This window comes from Colletes latitarsis, chromosome 14 (assembly GCF_051014445.1).
Source record: "Colletes latitarsis isolate SP2378_abdomen chromosome 14, iyColLati1, whole genome shotgun sequence".
Taxonomy (NCBI): Eukaryota; Metazoa; Arthropoda; class Insecta; order Hymenoptera; family Colletidae; genus Colletes; species Colletes latitarsis.
In genome coordinates, this window is record NC_135147.1 from 16,866,660 (window position 1) to 16,890,905 (window position 24,246).

General features: G+C 34.3%; 1 protein-coding gene across 1 annotated transcript in view; it reads left to right on the forward strand.

The window, feature by feature from the left end:
• Positions 1–24,246, forward strand: part of LOC143350298 (neural cell adhesion molecule 1) — a 320,246-nt gene that overhangs the window by 171,471 nt on the left and 124,529 nt on the right. The window contains exon 2 of the mRNA XM_076782311.1: positions 22,865–22,994. Within this exon, the coding sequence (XP_076638426.1) occupies positions 22,865–22,994 (130 nt within the window). The remainder of the gene's footprint in view (positions 1–22,864; positions 22,995–24,246) is intronic.

Consider the following 24,246-nt stretch of genomic DNA (forward strand, 5'->3'; position numbering starts at 1 on the left):
TCCTCGAAACCCCGTTGTCGATTAATTTCTTCTCGTGGCATCTGCCGTTTTATGGTTCCCGGACACTGGTGCCCATCGTGACGGCGATTGCGAAACCCTTGCGTCACGCGTGTAAATATATACTTGTATAAATATCAGTCACACGGATGCGACGGGCGCTTGGGGGGGCGTTGAGGGCGGGGGCGTGCACGCCCGCGCGCACGTCGTAACTCATAAGGGAGATTAATGTCTCCGGCGGAACTCGAGAACTGTAAAGCTTCGCTACAGAACTATTCTGTTCTATACGAAAGCTGTTACTCGCGAAGGAAACTGACGCGGAGATCGTGATGCGACTATAGAATGTCATAAAGAAGGAGCCTCAAGTATTCAGCCCGCCGCTTTTTGGCGTTTCCCTGGAAATTCGGGTTCTCTTATTGATAGCCACGCGCGTCGGGGAAACGGGGAAATCGTTTCCAGATACGTTTCTCTCGCGAATAAAGCGATGAATGGAGGATAATAGACGCGGGGGCTTTCGTCTCATTATTTTCTTCCTCTTCCTTTTCTGGGCTCTTCTTATCGGTTTTTAGATTACTAGTTTACGCCACTATAGTTTCCTCCCTGCGCGTGAGTCTTCGTGTACTAAATGAAAATATAATGTGAAATATATTGGGAAACAGGCAGAGTGTCATTATAGACTCAAGCGGAGGTAATTTTAAATCTTAACTGAATGTTTAATTAACAATATCACATTTTTTACTCTTAGACATTCGGCAGGTAGTAGAGATAGAGTTGATCGAAAAAGGTTTTTTTTATTAGGGATTCCGAGCAAGCGTGGTAATTATTATTTAATATAAATGTTTTCAGGTTGCTTTCGGGTTAGTTTAGCAAACCCATAAACGTTGGGAAATTACAATTCTGTGAAAAGAAAATATTGTAAACAGAGGAATACTTTCGGGTACAAAAGTGAAGTATAGCTATATGCTATTGTTTCTTTTTGATTTTCGAGAAAAAAAATTCCTTACCGAAAATCTAATGTGAGGACAGAAATACTTCCCTGACATTTCATGCAAATCTTTAAAATGTCATAACTCCTGAACGGATTGGAGGATTTTAATGTTTCAGAATGCAAACAACGCGTATTTTAGAAGGGAATATGTAGAAATTCTAACAATATTGAAAAAGTTATTTCTTGACACCGCAAAGTGAGAAAACCCCCCTGAAACTGGTCCAATTTTCAAACGGCCATAAGTCCTACAATAGTAAAGGTATCTCATTGAAATTGTTTTCTGAAGCAAAGCCCATGGGTACCTACAAAAAAGTATTAGACAACTTTTATGTAGAGCGTCAAACAAATTTATTAAAAATGAAAAACGAATTTTTAAGAAAAATTGATAGGGATAGGTGACTAAATTTTTCGGCAAAAAGAAAATTTTCAAATCGCTCTAAAAAAATTATTTTCGGTTGAGGGAGTCAATTACAATCGTTTTTGATCAATAGACATACCCCGAAGTTAATAACTTTTTAACCAAACCTCCATCAACAAATTAGTGTTGCATTCTTTAGGATACTATACTCTTCTATTTGTTTATAAGATTGCTGAGTTTCTAATCAATTATAAATCTATAATAGACAAATTTGTAAAATTCATTTCATAACATATTATATTATAGTACTTTGTATATCAAGAATAATTATCTTTTAATTTATTTTCTTTTTTCAAGTAATCTGTTTTAGTAGTATTTTTGTCAGCAATTTGTTAATGGTACAGTGACATAGAATTTTGATAGAGGAACTATTTCTGAAATATATAATATTATAATATATGTTAATGTATATATAAATAATCAAACTTTACATAAACGTTGATAGAATATGTAATACTAGAATATATAGTTTTGGTAATTATAATTGGTAAACTCACTGAAAATAGAAAACATTTGACCCATTAAGAGTTTTTATAATTATTCGATCCAAAGAAATTAATGTTCAATAGCTACAGTGGTATCTTCGAAAATTATTCCTATTTGACGTTTCAAACTTGAAGACACTAACATTTAAAAATAAATACTACGAATAACAATGACATTTGATAAACAATTTAAATATAGTTAATTCGAGTTTCCGTAATTAATGAATTTATTCACTATTGAATAAACCGATTAATGGCTATTGAATAACTTGAAGTACCAATCAAAATAATTCTCGAATATTGAACGGATAATAAATTAACGGATAACAAATTCCGCGGTTTTGTGTCAATTACGTATAAATGCGATGAGAATTTGCATTAACATATATACATATATATTAGAATAATCCAGACCATGTCGCTATTTAGTAATAATTACTTTGATACTGGTTTCTACGATTTTAAAACTGTTACTTTTAATATGAAATAAAAATCAGCAATAATAACTTAAAGGTATAATAATATTTGAAATCAAATCCTTTACAAAAAATATAACATATTTTCAGTTTACCATTTTCGAAATTTTTAACGCAACCATTACATAAAGTTTAATTTGCGATATTTTTACTAACCAGTTTTAAATATTTATCTATAGAATTTGTAGTGTAATGGTCACTAAACTTTAAAAAATTTCTTGAAATAATTTATTTTGTATTGTAATTCAAAAGATATTATTTCTCTAAGTAATTATACAAATGGCTCCGTCATTTAAGTATGCATTTAAAAATTTAATTTCCCATCAGTAATATTCTACCTGGCGAATTAATTTAGTAACATCAATTAGTTTGAAATTCGAAACATAAAAAATCCATTATGTTTGAGAGTATATTCGAAAATCAACTAACAAAAGAAAAATATATATACCTCAGCTAAACATTCATTAAGAATGCCATAATATTACATGCATAGGATTTCCTGGATCTCTAACACTATTACGGATTAACAAAACAAAATTTTCCCAATAATCTAAGCGAAGTATTTTGTAAACAAGATTACTCAAACAGTTTCTAAATATCTTATTTAACAAAACCGTTTCCTAAAAAGAAAAGTAAATGTTTTTTAAACTAGTCAAGTAAGGTGCATCAGAAATTAGCGAGTATAATTCATTTCGACGAGATACTCGGATTCTTGTGACGCTGTCAAAGAAAAACGACTTTTCGCATACTTCTTTGCAACTGAAAGGCAGGAGCCTTCAGTATGCGTGCTTTGAGCTTGAATTCTGAAAGAATTTGAAATGCATGTTGGCGACGCTTACACGTCGGGAAAGTATACCGTAACTTTAAAGTAGCATCGGTGATTAGGTGGATGTACTTCCCAGTCCATTGTAAAAGGAATAACACGCGTCCTGGCAGTAACAGCTCGCTGCAAATCGGTTTTGAGTAGTTAGCAAAGTAACTCGGAGATATACATAATCTCATTCCGAGAAGGGGATCGTCAAAGGGAATCCATAAAGTTGCGACAACTGCGTGCGTATAGGGTGTCTTCGAAGAACTCTGCGATGCAAAATGTGAGCAGTAGTTAGAAATTTAGGGAAAGAGGAGAGACGTTGATTTAGGGGATTCGTGAATATCAATATTTATACGCGACTCTCGAGTTTATACGGTCGAAGTTCCTGGAAAAAATTGTACTTTATCAGAAATTGAAATACCGATAAATACACAGAAACTTTATTTACGAACATTTTTTCGAGCTATCCATTTTTCAGCTTTGTTGGTTCTTTTTTTATTGTTTGATTAAAATATTTGCACCCAGGAACGAGACTTATTTTTATCATTTTGGTACTGAGAGTTTGATTGACATTGGTTTGTCACAATTCTGAAACTAGTTTGTCTATTCGATGATTCTTCTATAAAGAATTCTATGTATACTAATATGGTGAGATATAAGTAAAAATCAGGAAAAATTCCATGCTAGTATATTGTAAACGATTGATTTGAAATCAGGTCACTTTAGACATACTCGACATAAAAAAATTTCTTTATATTAAAAGAGAATTATTTTAATTAAAAGTGGAAAAATTTGCTAAACTATTGGACACAGCCTCTGCTACGTATAGTAAATGGTAATCAATATATATAAATCTGGTTCTTTTCTGATGCATAACTAGCAATTTCATTTAAATTAATTACAGTAAGAACTTTCCACATATACTATCTTGTAAATACTATTCGATGGTCAACACTAATATTACCATAATATTTTCTTGTTCTTCTCTTTTTACACCTATTTATTTACGTACTTTTATGTAATTATTTTAGATACATACGGATTGAAAGCGTTATCATTAACAATAAATGTTTGATGGACTACAAACATATGTATGTTAAAATTTAATTGATCGATTTAGTGGTCATGAAACGATTTTTTTACATCTCAAATGCAATGAAATGTGTTTAATGCGATCCTACTTTGAACGTTTCATTGCATCTGTGATAGTGTGAACAAGTTCTTTTGTGCCGGGTGTATACTACAGGTCAAAAGTATGAGACCAAACCTTATTAAAGGTGTAAAATATCGTCCAGCGACCCTTTCAGAACTAAAGTTTAGCGTCTTAAACTTCTACTTATTCGAAGAACTTTACATCAAATGCAACGGTGAGTTACTTTGAACAATAACGAATCTGCTAACCAGAGGAAGGCCACTAATTGATGACGATATGGGTAAATTTCTACAAAAACTATAAATAGAATATTAAAGTGGCTATAAAATTTCAGAAGGAGTCAGAATATTAAAAATTCTATTTAATAAACTTTTGTCTCAAATTCAAATTCTACTGCAATGAATGGTTTTTCTCGTTTTATTAGCTTCCAACGGGCTATTTATTTAACACAAGCGAAATATTTTAATGTTAGAAATAATTATAAAACAAGTTCTCAAATAGTATAATTTTATTCTACAGCTTAAACTCGTAACGTGTTCCCACATGTTTTTGCAATTTAAAAAAAATATCGATAGCTTGAAAAGCGCGCATGCAAGCTTGTATTTCGTTCATTTAGTGAAGTATGTTAAAAAAACTAACTTTTAATTGCTGACCGACAAAGTTACGTTTACGGAAATTTACCAAAAATAATGGTTTTGATTTTTACGTCGTTAAAATTCAATATTAACGATGCAACGTGTGCGTATTGCATTAGAAACAAAAGGTACAACGTTACCGGTTTAATCATTAAAACGAACGCCACTGTTATCGAGCAAAAAGTAAGGAAATGAAACCATATTCAACGGTTGCAAAGAGTCAATGAAACACGGAAAACGAGATGGCGATTAAAGCGGGTCCATAACAAATGAAACAATCACGATTGAAATTTACGGGGAACACGAGTAAGCTCGCAAGCACAGCTTTATTTACGCGTACCGGATGCCTACTTCGCTCTACGGTAATTACTACGGCAATTACATCGCGATTTACAGTAATTACAACTTTTACTGACTGAGCGGAACCAAACTGTGTCCGTCGCGGCACTCAATCCCGAGCGGGGCCACCTTTAGCTATAAAAAGGTTTCTCGAGCACCGGCAGAAATCATTAATCTACCCACTTTGCTGCCTTCTGTAATGTACTTAGACTTAACATGCATTCGTTCCTTCTAGCCAGCGAATTTTTCTTTGAAATGCCACTATTTTAATAGCCTTCATCGTTTGTCGTCAACAATTTGAAATTTAGCAGTTCGATCGAATTCAAAATAAATTAATCGAAAACGTATGCAACATTTATATTCTATCTATTTTGATAAAGATCAAATTCAATCCGTTGTAAAACTACAGAATTATTCGTATAAGAATATTTATTGAAAAATATCTATCCAATTTGCTACCTTCTGTGATGTATTTTGATAAAGATCAAATTCAATCGGTTGTAAAACTACAAAATTATTCGTACAAGAATATCTATTGTAACTCTAACTGTTCTTGTTCATTTGTTTAGTATTAAATATTACTCTTTCATCGTTGCCTTTTTCCAGTTTGAAATATTTGTTATTGAATCAAGAACGGTGAATTATATTTATTTTTTGATATTTATATTTTTCTTTAAATGTGCAGAGCAATTTCATGGAAAAGAAAGATGAAAAGTTAAGTAAATGTATTGAGCTGATAAGAGTGCCCCTAATTGAGACTCCATGTTTAAAAAAATGTATAAAAATGATAAATGATTACTTTCTAATTGAGACTCCATGTTTAAAAAAATGTATAAAAATGATATACTTTTACTTGGATATAAACATAAGTAGATATAGTGAGTAATGGTCAAACAGGCTAGGCAAATCGTGTTCCAGCAGATTTTCAAATTTAATTATTTCGAAAACGAAGTATTATACAACAAAATTTTATTTTATATTTTGAAACATCGTGTATCAAGTTTTTGATACAAAAGAAACGCGACTAATGGAACTTGTGCTTAGCCCTTTTTAAATCATTTGCTTAAATTTTTTCAATTTGTTTCTAAACGTTACTATAACGATACTTTACCTACTAAAATGCACGCAAAACGATAGAATAGTACATATATGTTTAGGGAAAATAAAACTGCTGCTTTCAAACAGTATGGAACGTATAGAATCAAATAATTAATTTGTAATACTGGAATAAATATTGCAATGTTATTTGCAATCGATTCTCAAATTTACGTTCACTTGACATATTTATATGATGCTTTTATTTTCGTTATTTTGTTGCTAGCTTCGTTTCCAATTAACAATTTACTTTTAACGCTCCATGTGCACGTTTAATGGGAAGATTCTCAGTAAACGAGCATAACATATTTACATCGGACTTTGTAACTCGATTTATGTATCGCACAAACATTGTACTGGAATTTTCTTACGAATATTCGAAATGAAGAACGGAAACATTAAAAATTAAATTGTGAAATCGTGAAATTACATCAAGATACTAAATTATAGATATTTAAATACTAGATTGAACACTAGATATTAAGAATTTAATTGTTAGCAAAGGTCAGGAAGAGACTAAGAATATTTTTAGTTCGTGAAGATAATTGAATATGGAAAGAATATTTGAACTGTAATAACCAGCATAAACTTAATTTACTACTTACTTAATTTACTATTAGCTTTTAATTAAGCTATTAATAGATACAGAATAAATAGCTATACAGGGTGTTCGGCCACCCCTGAGAAAAATTTTAATAGGAGATTCCAGAGGCCAAAATAAGACGAAAATCAAGAATATCAATTTCTTAACTGAGGCTTCGTTAAAAAGTTATTAACAATTAAATTTAAAAATTTCAAATCGTTCTGGAAAAATTATTTTCGGTTGCAGGGGTCAATTACAATTATTTTTGGTGAATACACATTCCTTCGAAATCCTACCCAGTTTCTAGAAAAAAATTCGAGTAAGTGCTGAAAGTTTTGGGTGAAAAAAAAGACTTTCGAATCGTCTTGGAAAAATTATTTTTAGTTGTAGGGGTCAATTGCAAGCATTTTTGGTGAATAGACATACCCTCGAAATCCTACTCAGTTTCGAGAAAAAAATTCATTACCGAAAATTTCATGTCTGACCATAGCGTTGATATGTTTCACTGAAATTTCATGTGAATCTTTAAAACGTCATAACTTGTGAACGGATTGGACGATTTTAATGTTTAAAAAAGCAAACTACGCGTATTTTGGTGGAGAATATGTACAAATCGCAAAAATATCCGAAAAGTTGGTCCATGACCCCGCAAAATGAGAAAAACCTCATAAAAATGGTCCAATTTCCAAACAGCCATAACTCCTACAATTGTGAATATATTTCAATGAAACTTTTTTCTGACGTAGAGCCCATGGGTAACTACAAAAAAGTATTAGACAACTTTTCTGTAGGGCGTCAAACAAAATTACTAAAAATCAAAAACGAATTGTTAAGAAAAATCGACAGGGGGTAGCTGCCTAAATTTTTCGACAAAAAAAAAAATTTTTAATTAATTCTGAAAAAATTATTTTCGGTTGCGGGGGTCAATTACAATCATTTTTGGTGAATAGTCATACCCCCAAAATCCTACCCAGTTTCTAGAAAAAAATTCGAGAAGGTGTGAAATTTTTCGACGGGAAAAAAAATTTCAAATCTTTTTGGAAAAATTATTTTCAGTTGCGGGGGTCAATTACAATCATTTTTGGTGAATAGACATACCCCCGAAATCTTGCGCATTTTCGAGAAGAAAATTCAGAACGGGTTGAACTTTAAACGTTAATAACTTTTTAACGAAGCCTCCATCAACAAATTGGTATTCTTGATTTTCGTCTTATTTTGGCCTCTAGAATCCCCCATTAAAATTTTTCCCAGGCGTGACCAAACACTCTTTATAGATAGAAGAATAAATGCACAACAGTGTATCAAGCTAAACTAAAATAGTTGTTTAGAAACGTTTATGAAGCCTCAATACACGTCAAAAGTTAGCTAACATCTTCAATCATAATCCATTATAATCCAATTAGAAACAAGAAACGTAACGTTTCCACAAAAAGAATCATTTAAATAATTATCGATCGTTCACTTTTAGGTCCATTAATTTTTTAATTTTATGCGTCGCAGAAAATGCATAATTTACGACAGTTATAATGACACAGGTAATGCATGCATAAATCTCGCGAAAATAATGGAAATGGATAATGTAGTTAATTAATATTACATCGTATCCTTCTCGATTTATCGAGGAGATGAGAGAACATACTGTTGGCGGAATTGAAATTCCCACAATGTAAATCCGCGGTTCATCGGGTACTTATGAATGCAACCGATGTTTTCGAGTCCCGGTCGTCCTCGAATATTACAATAATTTTGATCGACGCGCATCGCGTACCCGGCCACGCTCGCCACCGCCAGATATTTTCGACATCGGTCGATGCTTATTTAGCTTGGTACAAACGCGCCACGGCGCTTGACAAACTATGGGTTATTAGCATTAATATTCCGGCTGTATTTAATAAACAATCACCCACTGTAGTTTCTCCTGTCGATCAGCCATATTTATTGGATTTCATAATTTGTGAACTTCGTCCTATACAGTTGCTCCACGGTAATTTTTGCTTTACGTCAATTATAAAAGTACAGTTGTCATGTGCAGAGTAATGTAATAAACTGATTCGAAGACGTCGATATTTAGAATTTTTATTTTAATAGTTTGAAACACATTATAGCAGTAAATAACTCTCTTTTTTCTGTGGTCCGATAATAATATAGTATGTAATTTATTCAAGTCAAATCATACAGTGAAATTGTTAAAATTGTTTCGATATTAATATACACGCACGAAATTCCCCGTGACCGCGTGGGGAGCTTCATTTGGGGGTTCCCCTACGGTCGACCAGTATTCTCCCGTAAAGCGCCATCGTGTCCATAGACCATCTGGTCATAGATTAATTAAGGGAAATTCGAAATATACCAATTGATCTGTTATTCGCGGCACTATTAGAAAATAAATTATTTCTCAGTTACAACCAGTGAGGAAACATGGAATAAAACTGTATTGTACTGAATCCTTTACTGTATATATTTTCTAGCTTTCATCAATCATATTTCCAGACTTAGTTTTTCCAATTAATAACAACAGACAACATCAGCTATTGTGAAATATCTGGCGACTAATATTGTATACTTTAACCACTTGTCTTACGATTTAATTTCAAATAATTTTTTAAACGTATACTATTTAATTTTGTTTAAATTTGTTCGTACATGAAATGGTCACGAAAAAAATAGATTTGTTTTACGAATATTTCGTGAATGTAAAAATATGTTGATTTTAATTTATAAGACTTGATGACGAGTGAGTGGTCTCATAATTGTGAAACTTGACATCAAGAACTTGTGATGAGTCATTGAAACTTGAAACACTTAATGGAGCAGTTCAGTATTTTGTAAGAATCGAGTCTTTTTTAAAAATCTGCTTATTGGTTTAAAATTTCCAAAAATAACAAAGTCATAACTGTTCTACTGTGCGAGTGTCAAATAAACTACGCTCACTAAAGAGGACAGTAAAACGATTCAAGCTCCGTTGGAAATAAAGCTCTTTAGCGAAGACATCATTATCGCGGAGGAGCGTGGGTGGTACCTTAAAATAGTGAGTGGGATCAAAGCTCGGAACTGCAAGAAAAAAACCATAAAATCGACGGGTAAACTTCCTTAGAAAGGACAGTCGAGAGATATTGTATTAATAGAACGATATTTCGACGCATACATAGAAAATAACGAATATTTAATACAGAATACAACACTCTAAATTTTGATACTGATGAGTAGACTGCAGATCTTTATGCAAATTCATATTTTTATTAATAGATTTAATGAAATGGGAGCTTCATAGAGAATTGTCTCAACCCCTAAACACAATAATTCGTATCTTAAGTATTTCTTATATTTTTGCATATAGAGTGCATTCTCTAGTTTTTTAAGAATTAAAATTGATTGTATAAATTGTTAAAATTGAAATTAGAATAAAAATTACTGATGGGAGGGAACATTAGCTCGCAATAAAGAAAGGGATAATTATTTAGCAATACGTTGTAGTTTGCATCGTTGAGGATAAGGATATTATTGAAACAACGTCTTGAAAATTGGTATTGTGAATATCTCAAAACCTAATCAAAATAATAAAAGTTTCTTTTTAGGTGGAGAAAAATGATCTATTACACAGTGGACTTTTACTGTTTTAATTATACTTTAATGTACACGTTTAGTCTTCAAGCAGATAGCTTTTCAAGTGAGAGTCATTATGGCTCTAACAAGATATCGCACTTCAAAAACATTGTTGGATGCACATTGATCCAATGAATGCAACTAGTTGTGGATGAGCTTCAGGATGAGTTTCTTCTTTTTTCTCTCCTTCGATGTGACCAATTAAAATTGGCGCCTTTCCTCAGTGAGACGATCAGTGATTGTCCAAAACGCAAGTGAGTTGAAAGCCGTCAAAGGATCCCACTTCTGACACCTTCGTCTTGGATTCCAGTAGAATTGACAACACTTTATTTTCTTAAGAAACCCGTACAACTATTGGGTCGACTAAGTACTAGACTCTTTCTGCCAGTTCTTCAATATTGCAAGCTTTTATATATTATTGATGGAGATAGGTAGAGGTAGGGACGATGGTCAAGAGACAGTGTGACTCAGGAAGGATACCAGGTTCAGGATGAGTAAGGATTAGAAATCGTGACTAGGATATTTGGATGAGTAATGTTTGTGGTGTGACTGAGTGGTGTTTCTATGGTCGTATTTGTCATCCAACAACATTTCAAATTAGCATCTTATCGTTACTTCATACATTCAATACTCCACCGAGAAATTTCATCCCTTAGTAGTAGATAATTTGAAAATGATTCTACAAATTAGTACAACTATTTGAAACATACCTAGTCCAATACTTCTCCTAACTTTAATTCACAAGGAAATTTCGTCTTCGATTTCCAGACAAAGCATATTATTGGATTTTCTGTTATAAAAGAGAAAGTTTTCTTTCCGTGACAAAAACCATCGACTCGTATGTTGCGTTTCGCATTTCGAGATACAAGTCAAGAGAGTGCAGCTGTGTCCCTTCCTTGGCTTATTTAGACAAAGTATAGGAACGATTGGGTCTGAAGGTACGGGATGAATTTTCGTTACTGACCTTTTCATTCTCTATGTTTCTTTAATACCGTACAGACATGCCTTCCAAGTGTTTCTATAAAGCTTAGTAAAAAGTTATTTAGCTCAAACTGTTTTTTCATTCCATTATCTATTTCCAATACATATTACCATAATAATTTAACGATAATGGTTTCAGATAACGCAAAGTGTATCCATATAAAGTTGGAAACGATCTGCTAGATGCTGTTAGATGACCAACACGACCAAAAAACACCACTTCGTCACATCGCAAACATTACTCATCCAAACATCCTAGTCACGATTCCTAATCCTTACTTATTCTGAACCTCGTACCCTTCCTGAGTCACACTCTCCCTAGGCCATCGTCCCTACCTTTGCCTATTTCTAACAATAGCATATAAACGCCTGCAATACCGAAAAACGGACCAGAAAGAGTTTAGTATTCAGTCGACCTAACATCTGTACGAGTTCTCTGCTTAAATAAAGTGTTGTCAATTTTATTGGAATCCAACAGTGCACCGAAAATTACCAGGTGTGAAATTCGAGTAACTGTTCCATCTTCTCTCCAGTCGTTTGAAAGTGAATGTTTACCTTTCGCCGCTAACGGGAATAGTACGGGAAAAGATAACGAACGATACTAGAACGACGTCGCGTAAGTTTATCTTAATAGCTCCGGTTCGTTCCGCCATTATCGTGAAATGGCCCTGCATGCCGAGCGACCGCTCGAGAAAATAATTAATACTGGAACAGGATCTATCAGGACGTAAATCTAGATTACAGGCTATAGGGTGATTACGATTTAAGAATCCCCGACGTTTTTACTCCTTGTCGGGCGCGGTTGGCCGCAGGTCGGGGGTACGGTCGTCTTAATTACCTCTACGTGGGACAATTTGTCTTACCTTGGTTCGTTTTGCCAGGATCGAACCAAGGAATATGGCTGGTAATCGATGAGCTTTAAATTACGCCGGACCAACGAACAACAGAATATCGTTTACGGTTCGCGACGCGGAATCCTTACGGAATAAACTCGTATTTCGAAGCGAGTGCGTCGCGTTCGAGACACTTGACTCGTTCTTTCGCGAAAATCCTCTCGTCGTCGACGCTCGAAATTGAAGTTTCTACTCCCGTCGCCTTGAGACGCACCTGAGACAAAAGCAAAAATCGATAACACGCTCTGCAATAATTTCGGACCAGCTGCGCTGTGTTTTTTCCATTTATTTCGATTTCCTTGAATTCTACGCGAAGTTTTTAAGGAAAACGTGAATTGTTTTCGCGAAGAATGTGTTAAGTTCGTGAGATATGAAGCGCTGTTGGATTCCAATAGAATTGACAATTTATTTAAGAAGAGAGACTCGTACAACTATTAGGTCGACTAAATACTTGACTTTCTGCCAGTTTTTCAGTATTGCAAGGTGTTATATACTATTGCTGGAGATAGGTAGAGGTAGGGACGATGGTCAAAGGGCAGTGTGATTTAGGAATTGTACGAGGTTCAGGATGAGTAAGGATTAGAAATCGTGACTATGGTTGTGTTTGTATGGTCGTGTTGGTCATCCAACAATGCGACCTTTGCAAAAGAGATTTTAATGATATAGACCAAGCAGTCTGCCACCAAAAATGCGTTGTTAGAGATGGGACTCGTTTGCACGAGACCACGAAATGTCTGGCGAACGAGATTCGTCTATTTGCAATGGTATCTTTTTCTAAACGTTGATGGTCGAACAAGTTGATATGCATTGACCATTCTGCTTTGAAATCAGGAATTTTTATGATATTGAAGTATATTATCATCATTCTTCTATGTTAAGTAGAAACGTATTTAATTTAAATTAGGTCAATTAACACTTTGAAAAATTAATTCTCAAGTTAAGACGTTGAGGGAAATAAAATTGAATAGAATTTGTGAATTTCATCAATATTACGAAAATAAGTACTGGAACAAATTTTAGGTCATGTAGCCTACAATGGTCTAAAATCAAAATTTTTACGGTTTTGCTCTGGCAGTGAACGTGTTAAGGGGGTATTCTTATCTAGAATTTAAAAAAAATCGACTTTTTGTTTATTACACTTTCTTAAAGTGTATCTTGTTGAAAATATGTGTGGAACAGGATTTCTTTTAAATCGTAATATTTACGAAATTACAGCCGTTTGAAAAGTACACAACATAGTTGTACCAAATGATACAGTTGAACCGTAAAATGCATTTTTTTCGAAACCACATTTTTTGGACTGGTGTGCACGATATCTCAAATTCTACTTCATCAATTGATTTCAAATTTGCACAAAACTTTCAACAGACGTGCCACTATCGTGTAAACCACGGATTTTAAAAAATTTTTATTCTTTCATACTTTTTAAATAGTTATAGACTCATAATTAACAAAATTTGTCCACATACACGAATTTTTTTCTCGTAAGTGAGTAGGATTTTGGGGATATATCTATTGACCAAAAATGATTGTAATTGACCCTTGTAGTCAAAAATAATTTTTTCAGAACGATTTGAAATTTTTTTTTTCCACCGAAAAATTTAGGCACCTACCCCCTGTCTATTTTTCTTCAAAATTCGTTTTACATTTTTAGTAATTTTGTTTGACGCCCTACAGAAAAGTTGTGTAATACTTTTTTGTAGGTACCTATGAGCTCTACTTCAGAAAAAAGTTTCATGGAAATATATTCACTATTGTAGGAGTTATGGACGTTTGAAAGTTTTACCATTTTTATGTGGTTTTTCTTATTTTACGGGGTCAAGGATCAACTTTTCGGATATTTTTGCGATTTGGACATATTCTCCACCAAAATACCCGTAATTTGCTTTTTTAAACATTAAAATCGCCCAATCCGTTCAGGAGTTATGACGTTTTAAAGATTTGCATGAAATTTCGGGGAACCATTTCTGGCCTCACATTAGATTTTCAATAAGGATTTTTTTTCCCGAAAATGCGTAGGATTTCGGGGTTATGTCTATTCACCAAAAATGATTGTAATCGACCCTTGCAACCAAAAATAATTTTTTTAAAACGATTTGAAAAATTTTTTTTCGCCGATAAATTTCAGCACCTAGCCGAATTTTTTTCTCGAAGGGGAGTAGGATTTCGGTGGTATATGTATTCACCAAAAATGATTGTAATTGGCCTCCGCAACTAAAAATAATTTTTTCAGAATGATTTGAAATTTTTTAATTTAATTTTTAATAACTTTTTAACAAAACCTCGGTCCAGAAATTGATATTTTTGACTTTCGTCTTATTTTGGCCTCTAGAATATCCCATTAAAATTTTTCCCAGGGGTGGCCGAACACCCTGTATATACTTTAAAAAAATGAAATAAAAAGAAATTAATTTTTTTCAGGTCTCACGTGAGACTGCCCCCCTTAACTGTGAACTCATTCGTTGGATTCGTAAACCTTTCCACCAGATGTTCCTTAAAAATAGAATAGTATAGGGATCCGTGCAGTTAACTCAGTCTTCGAAATGGACCTATCATCGCAGGAAGTAGGAGAATGCCGATGGTGTGTAGCGTGCTGCTCGAATAACGCTGTATTTCATTTGCTGATAGCTGACGGTAGCGAAACGAAACGCGAAGAAAAATAAAACTAGTTAAATTTACGTGTTCGATAAAAAAGGAAAGTAAACGCTGTATCCTGCACACGTGGTCGATCGTCTTTCGAGATTCAAGATCCTCCCGCGCAATTCGAGGTAACGGAATGATTACTTATTTACGGGTCTGTCGGCCGGGTACGGCGTCGGTGGAGAAAAAAGACGGAGCCACGTTACGTTTGATGTTACCTCGAATTGGCTAGTTAAGAAGAGCGGCCGTTGATGGATTCGTTTTCCACGTAGAAAGGTTATTTATGAACCCTACGAGTCGCGGGATCGATCCGTACCGGGAACGACGTGGGCGTTCAGAATTCTTCGGCAACGTGAACAAATTACGATGCACGCTACACATCCGCTTATCCGTGAAACGAGACAGCTAGTACCGTTTCTGGAGTAAGTTGGAATTAGTTTCCTATCGGGCGTTGGTAATTTGACCTTCTATTAGCTAATGACGACGAGACGTACTTTCTCTTGTCAGTCGAATCGGTTGATCGATTGGTTCGTTAAGTCGCACGACATCTGGAAACCGAACTTTTTAATTTTTTCGAAAACTTTCTAGTACTTCTGCAAAACGTATAATTTTTTGAGCTAATTTTTGTTTGCTCGTTGAAATGTTGAAACGACAAAATTAGCTAGTTAGTTCTTTAGAAAATAAAATATGACAATCGTTTTGTGTTGGTATAAAGAAACAGATGTTTGCTTGGGTATTACCACGTGAGAATTTTACTAACTAAAAATCTTCTATTTTCGTATACATAATTAGTAAAAGCAAAAACTTTTTAATTTTTTCGAAAACTTTCTAGCACTTCTGCGAAACGTATAATTTTTTGAGCTAATTTTTGTTTGCTCGTTGAAATGCTGAAACGACAAAATTAGCTAGTTAGTTCTTTAGAAAATAAAATATGACAATCGTTTTGTGTTAGTATTAAGAAACAGATGTCTGCTTGGGTATTACCACGTGAGAATTTTACTAACTAAAAATCTTCTATTTTTGTACACATAATTAGTAAAAGCAAAAACTTTTTAATTTTTTCGAAAACTTTCTAGTACTTCTGCAAAACGTATAATTTTTTGAGCTAATTTTTGTTTGCCCTCGTTGAAATGCTGAAACGACAAAATTAGCCAGTTAGTTCTTTAGGAAATAAAATATGACAATCGTTTTGTGTTGGTATAAAGAAACAGATGTCTGCTTGGGTATTACCACGTGAGAATTTTACTAACTAAAAATCTTCTATTTTTGTACACATAATTAGTAAAAACAAAAGAATAATTCATTGACTGATATTGCACTGAAATATGCACAGTCTATTATTTTCTACAAGATCAAACGACAAGTTTTAGTGGTCTAAATAACGTTATATGCATCCTCGTCAACGAGGAATCAATTTCTAGTAAAACGTTTCATTATTATAAAACATAAAGAATTATTTTCTATACTTATCGTCTTCAGTGTGTATAAAAACACTTTTTATATAATTTCATGGGATAAATAATATATGATTATATGATAACAGAATTCTGCATTAAATACTTCAATATTCTTTGAGAAGCTATTAAAAGATCTACTTTATAGAAAAGAGTGATGGATATAATCGAAGAGCAGTAGCAACAAATTTGTGTTTAGTTACTATATCCAATAAAAGTAATTATGATCAGCCCACCCTAGGTCGCAAAGTTGAGTTCTTCGATATCCGATACGCGATTCGAGGGTAACGACCCAGTCAACTTCAATTACTGGGATTTTATTGGAACTCGCATGACGCACACAAGTGCAAAGATTTCGTAAGGCGACGGTACAATTTCCTCGAACGAAGCCCAATAAACTGAATAACGAGGTCCTCAGAACTCGTCGGATACTAAGTTTATGATACGGACGCTAGAAGTACGACATTTCTAAAGAACATTTATAAACAACTAATTAACAAGTTGTCGAGATAATATGAATTGCGTTATTTTCATAAAATTTACACTTTACCATCATCTTCAATGCGCAAACTTAAATACTTTTCATCGCAATTAAGTATGATAAGTACGTTTTACATATCCACAGTTGGTATTAAATATTATTTCAAAAATTTTTAATTAAAAATCAGTAACTAAATATAAAAATAAGGAGTATTACCCACTAAATACCACGTGATTCACATTGAAAAATACTGGTTTACATAGATATCGAATGCGTGAGTCGACAAGTATAAATGGGTAATTTTCAAACTACGATTGAGATAAAACTCTATCGAAAAAAAAATAAATCTTTATTTTTGTATTTTAAGTTAATCACTTGATAAAAGAAGACACCTACAGTTGAAACATCGCATAATAAAACAAATCGATACTTATTACAATTTTAAAACTACGATTGAGATAAAACTCTATCGAAAAAAAAATAAATCTTTATTTTTGTATTTTAAGTTAATCACTTGATAAAAGAAGACACCTACAGTTGAAACATCGCATAATAAAACAAATCGATACTTATTACAATTTTAAAACTACGATTGAGATAAAACTTTATCGAAAAAGAAAATAAATCTTTATTTTTGTATTTTAAGTTAATTACTTGAAAAAAGAGAACACCTACAGTGAAACGTTGCATAATAAAACAAATCGATATTCATTACAATTTTAAAACTACGATTGAGGTAAAATTGTATCGAAAAAGAAAATAAATCTTTATTTCTGTATTTTAAGTTAATTACTTGAAAAAAGAGAACACCTACAGTGAAACGTCGCATAATAAAACAAATCGATTTGAACCAATCACAGACGAAGCTGAAAGAAAATAAAAAATACTTCGAATTGTAAGATGTTCCAAGCAAAATTTTGACTTATGAATTTATGAAAAACAAATATGAATTCGACGTTATTGTATTTGATATTGTGCAACTGTTGTTGAGTTTACGTACTATTAAATGGAGTTCCCGTACGTTGTGTAAATCGCGTAATAACCAGGAATATTAATGATGCAAACCAACTGAAAATTCTCTGGTGAATAAGTATCGCGGGAAACCCAGGAACAAGAATGGCAGTTCGAACCCCAGGACGGTTTCCAGGCTAATACACCCTGCTGTCGCTCCGCGCAAGTGGTATAACGAGGACGACAAAGAAGAAGCAATTCACCCTCGGTTCCCAACGTTTTCCAACGTTTCCCCCTGATCTTCTGCCTGGTTGCAGGTGTACCCCTGCGCGACCTCCATCTTCCCCTCGAACTCGGGGAAAATGTATGATACGTCCGCTCGCGGAGTTTAACCGCCATTTTCCCGTGATAAATGAAATTGTTCCACGCTGGGCAAGCGTGGCGGTTGTCACTGCAAACGTTGCCTCGGCGTGCATTCTCTGGCCGGCTCGAAAAATGTCGTAGCTAAGGGACTAAATAGAGTTTGCGACCTGTTAGTCGCCTGGATGGTATACGTGGACATGGATTGATGGATAGAGTGTTCCATCTTTTCGAATAATTTTATTTCTCTACGGTTCGCGGAACAATTTTCAGACAATTGCGAAGGAAGTTTATTTCTGACAGATATTTCGATTCTTTCGATCGATTGTAAACATTTTTAAATACACGATCCAATTGGGTTTAAAAACAGTGTCTCAGCTGCACCTCGCTTGTGTGCCCATTTTGCTTTTTTGCAACAAAGTTTGCTGTATAAATGTAACATCAGATTGTACAATTAGGATATTTGTGGCACTCGCCAGCAGAGGGCTACGCTCTCTCGCAAGCACTCGACTGACCATTGAATGTTCTGGGGTTAGGTTAGGTCTGAGTTAGGTGTATCCCATCTCTTCGAATAACTTTTATTTCTCTACGGCTCCCTTCGCGGAATAATTTCTAGACAATTGCAAAGGAAGTTTATTTCTGTCAGATATTTCGATTCTTTCGATCGATTGTAAACATTTTTAAATACTCGATCCAATTGGGTTCAAAAATAGTGTCTCAGTTGCACCTCGCTTATTTGCTCATTTTGCTTCTTTGCGACAAAGTTTGCTCTATAAATGTAACGTCGGATTGTACAATTAGGATATTTGTGGCGGTACCATGTGTCCACCATTGCGTTTAACCGTCGGTGAATGATCCTTTTGATGAAGTTTTGTGCTAAGTATACTTAAATATACTTATTGAATTAAATTGAATTTCTTTACTTTAATTATACAAGACTTATTAAGTTTTAGCTGTTTGTTTACATTCTTTCCTTTATTGATAGCTTCTTTCTCAAATTTTGAGCACTAATGAATCCAGTTAAGTTTTCTTGGTTGACCTATTAATCTGTTTTCCATTGTATCAATGCATTTGTATTTTGTAACTACAAAATACTGATGCTATATTTCATTGTGATAATGACTCTAAACACACTGCAAATGCAACCGAACTACGATTGGAATGCCACAAAGAGAAGTTCAAAATACTCGATTGACTAATATAATCTTCTAATCTACTCCCTATTAACCTTAACAGTCTGTGAATAAATATAGAAATAAAAAGGATAGGTATTTCAAAAGAATATTATACAAACTTCGTAAATATACTGCTGTGACACTTCCCGCGCTCGCCAGCAGAGGGCTACGCTTTCTCACAAGTACTCGACTGACCATCGAATGTCCTGGTAATATGGCTTAAGGCAGAGCTTGCTAAGCAGTAGTTCCTATAACAGCAAGTTCGCCACAAATAAATAAAATAAGTAAATTGCAAATGCAAAGATACAATTAGGAGATGAGAATTCTGTCAGAATATCCAAGATCTGGAATGAAATTGGCGTTACAATGCGAACGGAATTTTGGTTCGTTACCACTTTCGTATACCTTCGTATAATTGAAAAGCATTATTAGAGATTATACAAAATTGTAATAAGAAATTGATTCAGAACAATTATATCATAAACTCATTTTCAAGTCGCGCTCTAGTTTATAAGTCTATTTAGCTTTCCTACCACTACACTAATTGTCTCTATTGTTGGGGGTGGTCACTAGATTTCACTATCAATCTTCGCCAATGTCGTTGGCTAATAGCGACAAAGCTAAACTAAAGTAGAGATATGTAAACATTCGTTAACCTTCTTGGTTGCTATGGTGGCTAGATATATAAAGAAGGAAATGAATAAAAGGAGGTAGCAGGAGGAAAGAAAAGAAAATAAGAGGGAAGCGTTGCATTAGACGCCGAGATATTGAATGATTGATCGAGTACTTGTGAGAGTGGCCCTCTGCTGGCGAGTGTGGGAAGTGTCGCCACAGTCGCCATACAGCTATACTCGCTTACTTCGACAATGCTACAGCCATTGTACAATAGACACCAATATCTACACTTTCTACACATATAATATTCAATTTCTAGTATTTTTCACTCTCCCCTTAAAACAATTTGAATGTATAAATACATACGACCAGACCCTATTACAGGATTAGCCTAAGAAGATAGCTCAGCAATTTTTATGCTCTCACAAGTAGTCTATGTGCATAGATAATACTAATCAATTTGATAAAAGGAGGATTATCATTGATCTTTGTTTCGGATCTACTAGTTGGTCTCAATAGTATCGATAGTTTAAATGAATTATCAAATAATGTGAAAGTGTTCAACAATGGATTAATAATATCATGTTTAATACAGAACGAATTCTAGATCCATAGACAAACTCCATACTTCAGCTCAGTTCTAAACTTTAGTGGGTAATGGTAGCTATTACATACCACATAAAATTGAATAAAAATATACATTGTTCGCCCATTTTCCCTTCACTCAATAAGAGTCGTGCAATAAATTCGAGTTAATGCGTGCATGCTCGCTAATGCTTGGTATTCCAGGTTGTAAACTAGTTGGCCTTTGCCTCTAACTGCCCCTGTTATCGTCCCGCGATCTTCCGACTGCTAGCACACACTTCGAAGTTACAAAGGAAGTACGAGCCCTTTGTGACCCAAGATGGAAATCCTTGGAACTTGAAGCTGTTGTGATCGGCTGGGGAACAAGCAACTAACGGCGGTAGTGATTGACGAGATCCTTGGGAGCGATCGGTCCTTGAACATCCCCAGAACATGGAACGATCGTTGATTTTCTCTAATAACGACGACGTACACGTCGCCATGAGAGGATAAGAGGCGGTGGCGGTGTGTGCTTCAGCGGGTAGCTCGTTAAAACGTGATAACTTCATCTGCATGTAAATCTAATAGGGTAGACGAAGTTGCGAGGACATCAAACCACCGTTAACCACCATCTATACCATAAACCAGCAAGACGACTCGGCGGCGGGCACCTTAAGGTTGGTTGGAAAGCCACGACCTTAACCGTCAGCACGTACGTCACTGCTTAATTCTCGTGTAATAAGACCTAATCCCTAAGGATGTCGTCGTCGTGACTCGTGTGGAGGACTTTGGCAGAGCCTGTGACGGGGATTTCTCTTGGCGCGTAAGACCGTTCCGCCTTGAATGAATGCGGTTAATTATATTTGCCAGCACGCGTGTGCGTACATGCGATGATATAATTCGCTTCTGGCTAGCGGTTTGTTGCATAGATGCGTGAGATCAACGCGGCTTTGAGGGAACTGGTTGCTACCGAGTGACTGACTTCTCTACGTTGCAAAGAAAGATAATATCTGAAACCAGGGATCGTGAACCCTGCGGTCTTTTGGATTACCAACTGTAAGCCTCTTGCGTACTTGTCGGGCAAATATTTAATTCGCCATGTACAGAGTCAGTCGTCTAAGAGTTGAAATGTTTTTGAAACTGATGGTTGCATCGAAAAAGGCTTCAGATAAAACGAATGGTTTCGTGTGGACACGTAGATGGCGTAATAATTGGATTAGCTGGAGTCTAAAAAACTCGATTCATCTTTGAATAACCGATTGAAAAGTACTTCAAACTTAAATAAGTGAAACAATAAATGGCACAATTATTATACGTATGTAGGTACTTCATGCATCAAATTTAGGTTTGAATTCATGGTTGGCTTTGTGCAAATCAGATTCGAAATAGCATGTATGATTATGTATCATATAAGGGGGTGTGACAACAATTTAATTTTTTCGATATATTTATTTTAAACAGTTCAAATAGTTTTTAAAATAAATGACTTCATTATAAGTTACGAGTAAAGCAAATAAATAGAAGTTCGTGAAAATGAAATTTTTAGTTTGAATAAAATGAATGACGACACAAATAGAAATTCAGACATTTTGTTCATCGATTCAAAAAAATTGCACAATCTAGATAGATTATATAGTTCTATATTTTAACAAAGATTGAGTAGTTCGTTATGTCACTAAACGTAAATATAATATTAACAGTGTAATGTGCATACATCTGAATGCAGTGTACATATAATTTCTACACATTCAATTAGAATTTTAAAAAGAAGATTATATAAGTATTACTTTTGACGAATTCTTTTAACTACTTTTCCAACAAAAATTGTAAGCATAATTTAAATTGATAAGAGAAAACTTTCTTTCAATTTTTGTATTTAAATGGTGAAAGTCAGAGTAAAGGTACATTTGAATTAAGTATAGCGAAAGTAAAAAGGTGCAGCTGGTTCGTTGGAATTCTTAACTTGGGAATTGGTATGCATATAGGTTCTTTTCAACAGAAATTTAAATGACTAAAAAATACGTAAAGCATCTGAAATGCCTTACTGTTTCATGAGTAGTAAGAGATAGTTATATAAGTTCTTATTTTAGCACAAATAGTACTAAATAATACTAATATGTAGTTACTGCTTTTATATTATTAACGTTCGGTTTCTTTTGTTTTGCAGTTCCAATAATTGCTATCAGTGGAGTGGTAGGCAAGAAAGTGAAACTTCCTTGTGATATTCAAACTGCCGACAACGACGAAGTAAGCATGGTGCTTTGGTACAAGGAAGGTGGTGGCCAACCAATTTACAGGTAAGCTATCAAACACATTTTATACGTTAAACATTTTTCTAGGGATTGAATCTAAAATTTTAATTTTAACTTTTACTTACAATGCATTTTCTGTATGAAGATAATTTATGTAAGGTAAAAAGTTAATTTCTCTTTAAAATCCCACAAACTTTTCAATTTTTAATTTTTTTACTTTAACACTAAACCTACCGCGACCGGTCATATGACCAGTTTCAAAATTTCGTTTAGAATTTCTAACACACTATATTATTTTAGCACCATTTAACTTCGCGACTTTTCTTATAGTATACATACAATGAATTGTACAATATTCACTTCTATTCTTATTGTTTTTTCCCCGAGAAAAATATGTAATCTGTCTTGCCTACCACGACCGGTCATCTGACCGATTGATTTATATTTGAACTGGACAAAATTTGGTACCAAATTCTGGTTAACTTCCGATGCATCAGTTTCCAGTGTCTTAGAACAGACTAACAACACGTATTAAAAATAGTTAAACTTTAGGCGCGTGCAGTTCCGAAACTATTAGTATTTTATTAATTATTGAGGCATTGTTACAAGCGGCAAGGCCTCCCCTTTAAAATGGCTTCCGGTTTTTGTCGATCCGACTTTCCGTTTTCGAGATATCGTAATTTATGTAAAAGGTAATTTTTTAAATTCCGCTGTCTCTCGCTATTAATGCGTATTAAAAATACTAAAAGTTTAGACGCGTGCAGTTCCGAAACTATTAGTGTTTTATTAATTATTGCGGCATTATTAGAAGCGGCAAAGCTTCCCCTTTAAAATGGCTTCCGGTTTTTGTCGATCCGACTTTCCGTTTTCGAGATATCGTAATTTATGTAAAAGGTAATTTTTTAAATTCCGCTGTCTCTCGCTATTAATGCGTATTAAAAATACTAAAAGTTTAGACGCGTGCAGTTCCGAAATTATTAGTGTTTTATTAATTATTGAGGCATTGTTAGAAGCGGCAAAGCCTCCCCTTTAAAATGGCTTTTGGTTTTTATCGATCCGACTTTCCGTTTTCGAGATATCGTAATTTATGTAAAAGGTAATTTTTTTAATTCGACTATCTCTGTCTTCGTCTATCGGAGTCGGACCTCCTTGTCGCACGTGCGTGGTGCTGACCTACCTCGCGTACGTGACTGTCGTGACCTAGTTTCGGGGCGTAGTATTTCCAAGAATTTACTACGCATTGATCAATGAACTCGCGAGCGCAACAGTGAAACGTAAACAAACTTCGAATCCTTAT